The sequence below is a fragment of the Marmota flaviventris genome, chromosome 2 (genome assembly GCF_047511675.1).
Source record: "Marmota flaviventris isolate mMarFla1 chromosome 2, mMarFla1.hap1, whole genome shotgun sequence".
NCBI classification, from domain to species: domain Eukaryota; kingdom Metazoa; phylum Chordata; class Mammalia; order Rodentia; family Sciuridae; genus Marmota; species Marmota flaviventris.
Window position 1 is genome coordinate 47,475,575 of NC_092499.1, and position 14,226 is coordinate 47,489,800.

At 33.1% G+C, this 14,226-nt stretch overlaps 1 protein-coding gene across 2 annotated transcripts in view; it reads left to right on the top strand.

Moving 5' to 3' along the window:
- The window catches only part of Prorp (protein only RNase P catalytic subunit), a 128,585-nt gene that overhangs the window by 34,815 nt on the left and 79,544 nt on the right, over positions 1 to 14,226 (top strand). For both annotated transcript variants that reach the window (XM_071607830.1, XM_027929562.2), the window contains exon 5: positions 1,975 to 2,082. In XM_071607830.1, the coding sequence (XP_071463931.1) occupies positions 1,975 to 2,082 (108 nt within the window). The remainder of the gene's footprint in view (positions 1 to 1,974; positions 2,083 to 14,226) is intronic.

Here is a 14,226-nt window from a genome sequence, read left to right on the forward strand (position 1 = left end):
TCAATATTGGTCCAAAGAGAGTTTTCATCTTAAATCCATGGTTCATAGTTTTTGTCACTGTCCCAGTAATGTCCTTTATATGCTTTTCTTTTCCCTAAATTCAATTCAGTATCACACATTGCATTTAGTTGTCATGTTTTATTTTAAACTGAGTTTAAAGTGAGTAGGGAAAATTTTAGTTTTGTCGGTCTTTCACCTCAACTTAAAAAAAAATAGGCCTATTGTTTTATAGAATGCCTCTCCATTTAGATTTATCTGATATTTCCTTATGAATAAATTTTCTGAATGAATTTTTGGCCGGAATACTACAAAAATTATGTTCTGTTCATCAGAGGGGTTTTGTATCAAGGAGCTCACTAAATGAATATTAATGATGACTCTATTTGCTGCTCAAGAATTTTTTGCCTATCTGGTGTTGCAAAGAATTCTCGAATTTTCATCCAGAAACTTCATAGTTTGGGCTTTTAGATTTAGGTCTATGATCCATTTAGAAAAAGGTTTTGTATATGAGATGAAATAGAGATTGATGTTAAATTTTTTTCAACTTTTACCTTGTTATTTCTGCTTTTTATTATTCTACTTTCTTTGAAATTTTATATACTCCTTTTTTTCTAGCTTCTTAAAGTGAAAAATTACATAAAATAATTGCAGGTCTTTCTTGATTTTTATGTAAGCATTTAAAGGTATAGTGTCTTTTATTTCCTATCCTCAGAAGTCATAGAGCCTTACTTCTGATCTCCTTCATTCACATACATACAAAGGATATTCAAGAAGAGTGAATTATAATTACTCTACCTTTTTTAAAGAAGTAGTTATTTTTTAGTTGTAGTGGGACACAATACCTTTATTTTATTCATTTATTTTTATGTGGTGCTGAGGATCAAACCCAGGGCTTCACAAATGCTAGGCAAGTGCTCTATAGCTGAACCACAATCCCAGCCACATGACTCTACCTTTTGAGGTGGGAGAAGTGTTAAAGAAATTTCAGACATGTGGTATTTTGTTTTGTTTTTTTCTGTTACTGGTGAATTGAATGCATGAGCACTCTACTATTCAATGTTTTAAAACTACCAAACCTTCCAAATATCATGTCCCTTTCAGTTTCTGCCTGCTTTTGGTCATTCTTTAGTACCTTCAAATGTAGTTAGGTTTTAATCTAGAATTTCTATTATCTGGTAGTCCAGCACAAACTATTTTATCACTTCCAGATGTCAGAACCCTTCCCTTTCTTTTTATTCCCCATAGCACTCATCACATTTAATATATGATATAACTTATTAATTTGATTTATTTTGTATGCCTTCCCACAGGTCTCCATTAAATTAGGGATTGTTGTCTTTTTTGGTAAAGGACTAAGCAAATATTTGTTAGAGCAGAGCACAGTGATGCATACATGTAACCCCAGCAACTCAGGAGGCTAAGTCAGAAGGATCTTGAATTCAGGCCCAGCTTGGTCAACATAGATACCATCTCAAATACAAACAGAAACCCCCAAGTATTTGTTGAATTAATGATCTCTACTTCTTCAAAATAGCTATATATAAATAAAAGACTATTCATGATAAAAGAGGAGGTAAAAATTTTAGAGCCTTGTTCTTTTAGCACAGTTGTACTGGTAGGCTGGCATTTCTGAGGTTCACTTACAAGACAGGACTTAGGAATTTTGACATTTTATTTGTCTTTTTGCTTATTGTGTGAATCAATTTAGCAGCCTACATAGGCTGGGTACAGGTCAAATGAAATTGCAGATGAAGATACTCTGTGAAATTAGAGCACTATGAGATTATAAAACTATATAAGTTAATTATATGCATTTGCATCCATTAGGCTGACTTTTTCAGATTTCATTTTGAGAGTATATTTATATATGTATGTATTTTTAAGGGAAGAATATTTTGAATTATCAAAATAATAAGAGAGTCACTTTATTTGTAATTAAGTTCTTGTTAATGTTTTGTCTGACTTCTTTTTTAGGAACTGAAGAGGTTTGAGAACTTTGTAAAATCCTGTCCTCCTTTTGATATAGTCATTGATGGCCTCAATGTTGCCAAAATGTTTCCTAAAGCTCGTGAATCTCAAGTTGTAAGTACAAGTTTTTATTTTGTTTTTCTCCATCTCCAGAAATATTTTTTGCACCTATTTGTGATCTTCAAGTAAATGATTCAAAGGCCAAAAGTAAGGAGGAGTTATTGACGATATTCTGTGGTTCAGACAAGCTCAGGGAACATGTATAAGCCAATGTAATAAGCATTATGGAGTGAGTGAGATAGAGAAATGAACTATGTAAGCATCTACAAGACAAATGTGACATAAAAAAAAAAAAAATCCAGTTCCTCTCCAGGAAAATTTCCTTTGAGCTTTTATTACCATTTAAATTCCTGTACTATTTTATACTTCAATTCAAATCATGCCTTTTTAAATACATTGATAAGTTCATTGTTTAGTAAGTTGTCAAGAACTTACAACTTAATATAGGAAGAAAAGGATAAAAGAGTAAAAAGAACTAGAGCAAACCATTTTGTAATAATAGATTTTATTTTGTATTCTTCATAAGATAAGATCATTATTAATACTTTAAATAACAGAATAATCTGATTTGTAAGCCTTTTTTTAATGAACTTCAGTACATGTGGAAGACTAATATACCATATACCACATGCCATCCAGTTTTTTTTTTTGAAAGAGAGAGAGACAGAGACAGAGAGAGAGAGAGAGAATTTTTTTTTAATATTTATTTTTTAGTTTTCGGCGGACACAACATCTTTGTTTGTATGTGGTGCTGAGGATCGAACCCGGGCCGCACGCATGCCAGGCGAGCGCGCTACCGCTTGAGCCACATCCCCAGCCCATCCAGTTTTAATAATATATATAAGTTTTCTTTTATAAGACTAAAAAACATCAATAATCAGTGGCCTCTCATATAAAGCCTTATTTTTTAGACTTTTTTAAAGGTTTGAGCCAACAAAGAAGTTGCCATAGGAGCTAAAAGTAAATGTTAGAGGGGAAGAGTTAAAGGATTGAAATGAAGCAATGTTTTTGCTATTATAAGAAATCATAAATTGGTGCAGCCAATTTGGAAAGCAGTATGAAGATTCCTTGGGAAAACTGGGAATGGAACCACCATTTGACCCAGCTATTCCTCTTCTCCGACTATACCCAAAGGACCTAAAAACAGCATATTACAGGGACACAGCCACATCAATGTTTATAGCAGCACAATTCACAATAGCTAAACTGTGGAGCCAACCTAGATGTCCTTCAGTGGAGAATGGATTAAAAAAATGTGGCATTTATACACAATGGAATATTACTCAGAAATAAAAAATAATAAGATCATGGCATTTTCAGGGAAATGGATGACATTAGAGCAGATTATGTTAAGTGTTAGCCAATCCCCAAAAAACAAATGCCAAATGTCTTCTCTGATATAAGGGGGGTGACTCAAAACAGGGTTGGGAGGGAGAGCAAGGGAATAGGGGTGGGAGGGAAAGGAAGGGAGAAGGGGAATAGCATGGATGGTGAAATATACAAAATTATACAAAATACATGTATGAAGATGTGAATTTGGTGTCAACATACCTTATATATAATCAGAGATATGATAAATTATTGTATAATAGTGCATTAAGAATTGTAATGCAAAATTAATAAATAAAATCATTTAAAAAAAGAAATCATAAAGAGATTTTTATGCTTTAATTTTTTGGAGTGGCAATATTAGTTTTTTTTAGAATAATTTGATGAGGGGATAAAGGGTTGTATGTTTATTTTACTTTTTGATGTTTACTTAGTATATTTTATAAATTTAGCCTCGTATAATCATGTAATTTTGCTCTTGCTTTTGACTAACTTCTTTTTTTGGAAATGTCATTGTTTTTACAAGGCATGTATTATTCTTCTTTCTAGTTGTTCTGAATGTGTTTATTTAGTTTTCAGGATTTAAAATTGATATTACTATAAATGGATTTAAAGTAACTAGAAAATTTTATTAATTTTCCTCTCATTAATTATACCTAGAATTTATCATCACCAGGTTATACTGAAACATCAGTTTTTTTTACAGTTAAGTGATAGTATACATTATTTCTCTTAGTTTTTCAAATACTTAACTGTAAGAATTTCCTTTCCTGTCCTCTCTTCAGAGTATCTAGCACCAACCTGTCACTGACAAATTAGAAAATAAGTGAAGACTGTTATATGTTTTAAAATTTTAAAATATTATTACTCTTTTTAAAATTGAACTTCTGAAAAAAATAAGAAAATGAATATATATATTCCTTTAAATTTGTAAAATTTTCCAAATAGAGAGTAAAACTACACAAAGCTAGGGTCATCAGTCTCACATTGTTCACATTGGTGATTAAAAAAAAAAAAAAAGTCTTAAGAAATCAAAAGAGTGAGGAATTAAAAAAGAAAGACCATGTAACAGAGGTTAAGATCTGCCATTTTTGTATAACCTTTAGCTATACCTTCTCTACTCTCTTTGGTGCTACCCTATCATTTCTCTGTGGGTTACATCACATCCCTCTACTTGAAAATGATCACTATATTAGAATAAAATATCTAGAGAGAGCAGTCACTCGTTACTTAGGTTTGTTTTCTAAACATAGTATGTTCATAGGTTAAGCAGTCTTTCTATCATAAGGTAACTATTTTTTATCAATTTATAAATGCCTCAGCAGTATCTAATAAGAATGTCATGATTTTTCATAGCAGTGGTTACTTTAATTCATATTTTATAGACTAGAAAATTGAGGTTAATTTTGTATAATAAATCCTTAGAAAACAGTCATAATATCAAAATTAAATTGTAGAGAGCTCTTGGATTTTAGGCTTGTGGGTCTTAACATTGGCAATCTGTAGTTGAACTATATTATTTCTAAAAAAAAAATGCTTTTTCTCGGAGATGCTACTAGTTCAGTTTGGCTGTTTACACCCAGAAAAGCTTACAAATATGAACAAAGGACGATTTTGATTTACAGAAATATGTTTATATATATAAATTGGCATGAACATACTTTATATACAGAGATACGAAAAATTGTGCTCTATATGTGTAATAAGAATTGTAATGCATTACACTGTTATCATGTATTTAAAAATAATAATAATAATAAAATCAATTAAAAATTTCTGAAAAAAAAAGAAAAAAAATTATTTATTTTTATGTGGTGCTGAGGATTGAACTCAGTGCCTCACACATACTAGGCAAGTGCTCCACCACTGAGCCACAACTCCAACCTGTGCCTACACTCTTATGAGTATATACTTTTAAAATCCTTTATTTTAAAAAAAATCGGAAATTGAAAATATTTTTTCTATCTATGTATATAGGAGAGCCTTTGAGGCGATGCTATCACTAATGCAAACCAGAGAAGGAAAGATGAAATTCTCATTACTTTATGCTCATTCTGGAAAGTTCCCTTCTAATCTGTGAGAAATAGAGTTTACCTTTTGTTTGACTTTCAGCTTTGCACAAAGCACTAAAAATTAGCTTACCAGAGCCATATTGTAACCCAAATCAGACTAAGTTTTTTGGGAAAAGTAAAATATTGAAGATATGTAGTAGACATGTTGTAAGAGAAATATAGATATTTTGAAAGACTCTAGACTATTTGCGCAGAAAGGCAAAGAACAAAAGATCAACCAGTGAAATCATAGGCCTCTGCTACTACTTTTGGCTTTACTCTTAAAAGAATTTAATGTTAGCAACAGTTTATGTGACAATTATTTATTATTACCTGCTCTTCAGAGCACTGTTACCTTGTGGCAGTGCACAGGTGTTAACAGCTGAGAAACCTCAGCTAAGAGACTCAGCTTTAGAGATAGCACCTAAATAAGGAAAGAGGGAAATTTTTTTCTTTTGAAGCTAGAGATTTATAAAAATAAATAATAAAGATATATTGTATTTCCCATGTGCCCATCTTTTTAAATTTTTTGCCTAAATCTTCTTGTAAGTCCATTTGTGACTTGATCTCATTCTTCACGTTATCACTTTTTGGGTTGTTATTTTTTCTGTTCCCACTTTTTCTGTTCATCCTTTAAATAGCATTCTAGTTCAGAAATTAAGAATGGCAATTCTGGAGACAGATCCTCTGTGTTTTAGTCTTTATTAAAACCTCTCTATGACATAATTTCTCATTCTTTTAAAAGGTGATAAGATAGTACCTTTCTCATAAGATGTTGTGAAGAATTGATGAGTTAATATGTGTAAGCACTTGACACATTATACTGTTGCAATTCTTGTAATAACCATTCAAATGAATTTCCCAAATGCAACAATAATTCTTGTATTTTGTAGACCCTTATCTGGTAGTTTAAAATATTCTCCTGTCATCTCATTCATGATAAAAGAATTAAAAGAAAATATAGACAGGCACAAAGGCACAAACCTGTAATCCCAGCTACTCAGCAGGCTGAAGCAGAATGATCACAAGTTTGAGGCCAACCTGGCTAATTTAGTGAGGGTTAGGCTCTGTCTCAAAATAGATAAAAAGGTAAAAAGGGCTGGAAATATAGCTCAGTGTGAGCTATATTTATATATAAGTATATATATTTATATATAAATATAGCCTAGCAAGTGTGAGACCCTGGATTCAATTTCCAGTACCACAAAGAAAAAAGATATATATTTCTGCCTTAATGTTAAACTCAGTGTAGATCAGATATACAAATAATAATTGAAAATTGAGGCCAGTACTACCAAAAGCATAAGAAAACATATAAATATGATGGTGTTGAGAAGTTACTTATTTATATATATGTGTGGGTCTTGCTGAGTTGCTTGGGATCTTGCTAATTTGCTTAGGCTGGCCTTGAATTCATGATCTTCCTGCCTCAGCCTTCCAACTCTCTGGGATTACAGGCATGCATTACTGTGCCCAGCCAAAAATTGTATTTTGTTCTAATTATAAAAGTAATATGTGTTTGATATAGAAAACTTGAGAGTCACAAAAAGAAAATCATATATAATGCTGTCATTCCACAAAAAGCATGATATTGATACGGATTGAACCCAGGGTTGCTTTAGCACTGGGTTACATTCCCAACTCTTTTTTCATATATATATATAATTTTTTTTTTTAAATTTTGAGGCAGACCAATTTAGGGTCTCAGAGTTGCTAAGACTACCCTCAAAATTGAGATCCTCCTGCCTGTGCCTTATTGAGGCCTGGAATCACTGGGATTACAGGTATACACTACCATACCTGACAGTGTGTCCTTATTCCTAGAGAAACAGTCTTATCTTGGGTAAATAATAAGCCCAACGTAATTTAGAGAATATAGTGAGTTTTGAAGGGACTAGCTTTGGCCCTTCCTTTTCTTTTCTTTTCTTTTTTCACTGCTGGAATCACATCCCCAACCCAGTGTTGGCCCTTTCTAATTCTTTTGTTTAACCTTCTGTAAACCTGGGCAGAAGAAGACATGCTTCTTGCCTTGTAGATGTTTTTCAAATGCAAAGTGTGTCTGCTTAAAATATGTATTTTTTTATTTGGTTTCAAATTTTTAGGAGAAGGATGGCTCTAGTTTGTTGTTCTGTGGTTTTTTAAGAAGATGGAAGGGTTCTGAGTGATTGACAGATTAATCATATAGCCTCCATTTGAAAAGGACATTTATAGTATCTTGATAGGGAAATATGTTGATTTATTTATTGTTTATTGAGCACATATGCCATGCCACATATTATTTTAAGCTTTGATAATATGACTACAGACCAGTAATGGGAATGCTAGAAACCATTAGGCCTATGGTTATGTTATCTAAACAAAAAATATATATTTTGAATCCTATTGTCTGTTAACAGTGATTCTTATGTTCTTACATAACTTTTTTTCTTTAAGATTTCTTGGGCTATCAGAATGGAGAATAATATTTGCCTAAAATACATGGTATTATAATTTTTTTAAACTATTGAAAAATGGTTTAATAACATTTAGTTCTCCAGAATATGTTATAATTTGGGAGAAATTATGACTAAATTAAAAAGTGTTAGCTATGATCTCCTTTATATTATTTAGCATGTCTTTTCATCACTATCTGTACAAAATATGGTGTTCTAGATTTTCTTTGATTGGGTTTCTCTTTTAATTTAGGAAACTTAAGTTTTTAGAGTAGTTTTAGGTTCATGAATTTCTTTATTTATTGTGGTATTGGGGATCAAACCTAGGGCTTCATACATGCTGGGCAAGCACTCTGTGTGAATTTCTTTTTTATGAACCCACATTTCACAGAAACTTTTTTTTAATATTTTATTTTTTAGTTGTAGGTGGACACAATCTCTTTATTTTATTTTTATGGGGTGCTGAGGGTCGAATCCAGTGCAGCATGCATGCTAGGTGAGCGATCTACCTCTGAGCCATAGCCCCAGCCCCCAGAAACATTTTATGTAGACTTTTTCAAATACTCTTGAATAAAAATATTACATACACAAGAAGAGGTAGAAAATTTTTTATTTTTATTTTTTAAGGTTGAAATGGATGGGTAATTGACACCACCATCCTCCAAACTCTTCAAGCCCCAAACCCAGGATTCCATCCTCAATTACTATTTTTTTTCACTAGCCCCATATCCAGTTGACTGACTAGTTTTATTGGTAATAATCCCCAAATATATCCCATAATTTAATTACTTCTCTCCCATCTCCGTTGGTATTATCTCTCACAAAAACTCTTTTAAGAGAACTCCTTGCTTTTTCCACCCTTTCCTCAATAACTTCCCATTATACTTAGAATAAAATTACTACTCCTTATCATGAATTATAGTAACTTTCATCATCTGATCTTCACCTCTCTTTTGAGCCTTGTCAGTGGTTTTTTCCTCTTTGTCTTTCACTGAATTAGTAACACTTGAATTTTTCCTGTCCTTCCAACATACTGATCTACTCCCGCTTCAACATCTTTGTATGATGTTCCTTCAACCTTTAATGTTCTTCCTTCTTCAGATAGCTGCACCTCAAAGACCATTTCTGATTCTTCTAATGTAACCCCATTCTGCTCTGTTTATCTGCCTGTGTTTTATGTTTTTTTTTTCTTTTTTTATACTGGGGATTAAACCCAGGAACACTTTACCACTGAGCTATATCCCCAGGTTTTTGTTGTTGATGTTTGGTGTTTTTTAAATATTTATTTCTTAGTTGTAGGTGGACACAGTAATTTATTTTTTTATGTGGTTCTGAGGATTGAACCCAGCGCCTCACGTGTGCCAGGGGAGCTCTCTACCTCTGAACCACAACCCCAGCCCTGTTTATTTGTGAGAGAGTGTCTTGCTAAGTTGCTTAAGGCCTCACTAAGTTGTTAAGGCTGGCTTCAAGCTTGTGATCCTCTCACTGTGTCCAGCTGCCTATGTTTTCTCTTAAATTAACCTCATTCACTTATGCGGTAGATTAGAAATGTTCACAGATTCTTTGCAGCTCTTCTCATTAGAAGAGGGAGTCTGTTTCCTCACCTCTTGAATCTGAGTTTGCTGAATGACTTTTTTTGGACCAGTAGAATGTTACAGAAATGACATTGTGGGAATTCCAAGCAAGGATTGAAGAGGTTGTGCAGCTTATATTAACTCTAGGAACTACCACCTTGTAAACAAAACCAGACTAGTTTTCTTGAAGGAGGGAGGGAAGAAGAGAAGGATAGGAAGAGACTTTCCAACTGAAGCCCCAGACATGTGAGCTCACGTGGGACTAGACCACCTCCAGGCAAGCTGCCAGCTAATTGTGAACACATGAATGAGCCCAGCCAATAACCTGTGATACAGAAGAACAATTCAGTGAAGCCCAACCCAAATTGTCAACCCCAAGTATTATGAGAAAATAAATGTTTTGAGGTGTTTTTGTTTGTTTGTTTTTGTGGTGCTGGGAATTGATCCTAGGGCCTTGAACTTGATAGGCAAGCACTCTACTACTAGGCTACATCCCCAGCTCAAAAATGGTCATTTTTAACCTAAGTTTTTGGAGTATTTTATTACACAGAAATAGATAACTAATTTAGCTCTTTCATAAGTATCTGCAGTTACTTATGCCTTTCTTTGTTTATCTGTTTCCTAATAAACATTTAAATTAGTATTTAAATCCTGATATTAAGAAACTTTGTATGTCTTGCTTCTTGTAAAATCCTTGATGGTCAGAAAAGGGCCTTGTATATAATGAATGTTCAGTATATACTGGGTGAAATAATGAACAGATGAGTATACAGTAAATGATCCAACTAATTAGAGTTAACATTTGCTTTTCAGAGTTAACTGTGAAAAACTCCTTGAATTTTGCTCTTGTACCTTACTTCCTTTGTTACCTATGTGACCTTCGCTGTTGTATAACCTCCTGGTGCCTAATGTGAAAATAATTTAATTCTTAAAAATTATTATGGTGATGACTAATGTGATTCTGCAATCTGTACAATCAGAAAAATGAGAAATTATACCCCAATTGATTCAAATGTATGAATTGCCAAGATCATTGTAATGTCATGTGTAGCTAATAAAAAAAAATTAAAATTAGAAGGGCTACAGATGTAGCTCAATAGTAGGGTGAAAAAAAAAATTATTGTGGTGTCCAGCCCACAGTCCAATAAGTTTAAAAGCAAAAAAAAAAAAAAAAAACTTTATAAGCACATTTACTGTCCATGGTCAAAACAGTGCAGAAACAAAAACTTGGCAGTTTGTAAAGATGTGTTTAATCTCCTGATTTAAACAACTGACAGTCTCTTGGTTTTATTAGTTTTTATGAAGTAGTCTTCATTCTTTTTGAACTGGTGCTTAGAATTTAAACTTTAGTCACCAAATAAATGGCCAACTTTTCTGTCAAATAACTAAATGAAAAATTATATGGACAGTCTACAGAAAATAAAGATTGGTTGTATTAGTCAGGATAGGCCAAGTTATGCTGTAGTAATAAACCACCGAAAAAATTCATTGGCTTAAAACAAATTATTTTCTTGGTTTTGCTAGATACCCAGTTGAGGTCATCTGAGTCATTGTTATTCTCATTCCAGGGGCCAGAATAACTCTCTGAAATATTGTTAGTCACTGTGACAAGGGAAAAATGAATGTGATGAAGAATATAGTGGCTTGAAAAACTTCTGTTTTGATGTGATGCCCCTTCTGCTCATATTTTGTTAGCAGCTAATGCAAGATACTTAGCCAGACCTGAGTTCAACATGATTGGGAAGAAGGTCTTAAAATGTGCCCAGAGGGAAAAAGGAGGAGTATTTTTGAATAGCTACCACAACTGACATAGCTAATGGCTACTACACTGAGATTGGTCATGTCTTGCTTGTTAATGATTGTCAAGCCTTAGAGCTAGAAATGAGTTTCAATATAACAATACAAAGTGTCTTTATTTAGATTATTTTTTCAAAATTAAGGTCCTTCTCAGTAGTTTTATGTATAAAGAGTTGAATTTGTTGCTTATTTTTCCTATAATGATCAGGGAGGGAATTCTAAAAACCTCCATGACTCATACTTTACCAACTTTCATTTTAAGAAATTAGTTTTTCTTTTCACTTACCAAGTCATCATGAATAATTGGTGATGTGAGATTGTCGTGAGGGGACAGGAACAACATGCTAACTTTTCGCTTAGAAAACAAAAGGATATAAAGTAGAAAGCTTCTTATAGAGCTGCTTTTCTCTCATTATCTTCCCAACCTCACACACTTGCCCCAAATCCAGTCTTAATGCTGTTGTTCTTATTCCTTTTTCAGCCTGAAATTTGGGTTTTCAATGTTCATATGATCCTCTAATAGAGGGTATGTGGGCAGGAAAGTACATCATTTTAGTTAATCTTGCTATCTGTTAAAAACTCTGCTTCCTATTTCTGTAGATAACTGAGAATTGGTTAAAATGCTTTAGCAGAATGAAAAGTTATAATGTAATTTTAAAAGAATTATGGCCAGACATCAGCACTGAATGCTTTCATTCTTACAGCGGGCTTGGGACATTGAATAGAAAGTAGTTTAGTAGAAACACTGAAGAATTTGTTTTGATTGCCATCTCTTAGTTGGTTTTGCTACAGTGAGAGAAAAATGGTGACAAGGATATTAGCCATTAAAGGTCATTTGCTAGTGTTTACTTGGAAGTGAGGTCTCATTTTTTTTCTGCCACTCAAGTTATTTTATTTCTCTCTGATGATTTACATAACCTCTTATAAATTTCAGTACCATAGAGCACCTAAGATACAATAAAGTATGCTTGGTGTTTTTGTGTGTATATTAATCTGGGCATATTTTAATGTCCAAACTGTAGAAATGTTGTAGAGTTTGTCATCAGCTATGTTTAAAATTATGTTTCAATAATTTGAAAGTAAGAAATTCATATAAATACCTTATCTTGTTTATAACAGGAAATGTTAAATATTGAAATGAAATTTTTATTATGTCTCCAACTTTTAAATACTCTTGTCCTTATAATTGTTACTCCTGCTTAAATACTGTCTCTTAAGGACTGGCTTTAGAGGTGGAATGTCTTATTCCTTGGGTCCCAAAACTTGGCTATCATGCAGCTACTTTTGCCTTTGAGGAACATATTGTTACCATGTCTGCTCTGAAAAGCTATTTGAATAATTTTTTATTGAAATCTAGCATTAAAAACGTGTCATTTTTCCCAATTTACTTTCATTTGAAGTTTGGTTCATTAGTAATGACTTTAAATAATAGGCAATTGGAAATCATTTGTAAACTTCTTTCTTGTACTGAATATTGAACCCTGAGCTACATCCCTGGACATTTTTTGTTTTTTTAAGACTGGGTCTTGCTAAATTGCTGAGACTTACCTTGAACTTGCAAGCCTCCTGCTTCAGCCTTCCAAGTTGCTGGGATTATAGAGGTGTGTGCAATCACACCCAGCTACTTCTAAATATTTTTTAAATTTTGGTTAGCTGGTTATCAATAGTTTTATTCCAATGGAATTCAAAAGGGGGTTTTAACAGTATTTTTAAGGCTAGCAGTTAACCAGTTTTAATTATTTCTGAATTAAACTCTTAATCCAGAAAGTTCACCTGACTCATTCAGGACCAGCCTAATTTTTACCAATATTTCCTTTCTTTTCTTTTCTTTCTTTCTTTTCTTTTTTTTTTTTTTAAAAAAATACTGGGGATAGAACTCAGGGGTGCTTTAACACTGAACTACATTCCTTGCCTCCCACCCCCTTTTTGATGCAGGATCTGAGTTGCTTAGGGACTTCCTAAATTGCTAAGACTGGCCTCCAACTTGTGATTCTCCTTCCTCAGCCTCCCAAATTGCTGGGATTGCAGATGTGTACCACTGTGCCCTGCTTTACTTATATTTTCTGATTTCAAGACTAATGTTTATCCCATATCAAGCTGCCTCCTACAGAAAGTCTTCAGTTTATAAATGTACTCAAAATATCTAAAAATAGAAAATGAAGATGGTCAGGTTCTTGGTTGACCCATATTCTTTGCTGAACTCTACTGACTAAATTCTTTAAGCCTGTATTGAGCATTAATATGTGCTAAGCACATAGAGTTAGATATTAGAGAAACAAATGTTAAATAGAAATGTTTCCTTTTATGGAACTCGCCCAGCTGATTTGATATTACTGTGTAATACTAGGCAATTTACCTTTGAGTGACTTCATAATTATTTGATTTAGATATCTTTACTTAAAGTGAAAACCACCACCATTTCTATTTTGCCTCAAAAGGTGGCCTAATGAGAGTGTAAAAACAAATGATAGCATTTAAATGCATTTATCATCATCATTGACATATATTAAGCACTTAGTGTATAACTTCCAGTATGCTTTACATAAATTATGTCATTTAATCTGACTTATTCTTTTCAATTTGCAGATGAAGAAATTCTGAGAACCAAAGATTAAATAATTTATTAGAAGCTCACAACCAGAAAGAGATAGAACCAGGATTTATGTGCAGGGTGTCTTAAAACTACTAACCAGTGGTCTAGCTGTTACCCAGACTGCTTCAATTAAAAAAAAAAAAAAGTAACCCTCCCTTTTTTTGCATTGTGAAAACTTTTAATTTTTTAAAATTTACATATAGTTGTTGTGGTGGTTTGGATATGAGGTGGCCTCCCAAAACTCCTGTGTTGATGCAGGTATGTTTGGAGGTAACTGGATTGTTGAGAGCTGATCAGGTCCATCCTAGTTTGAAGGGATTGAGTATAACTGAAAGTAGGTAGGGCAAGAGGGTGTGCCCTGGTGGCCCTTTTTTCCCTACCTCTCTCTTTCTGGCTGCCATGAATGAAACAGTGCTCCTCCA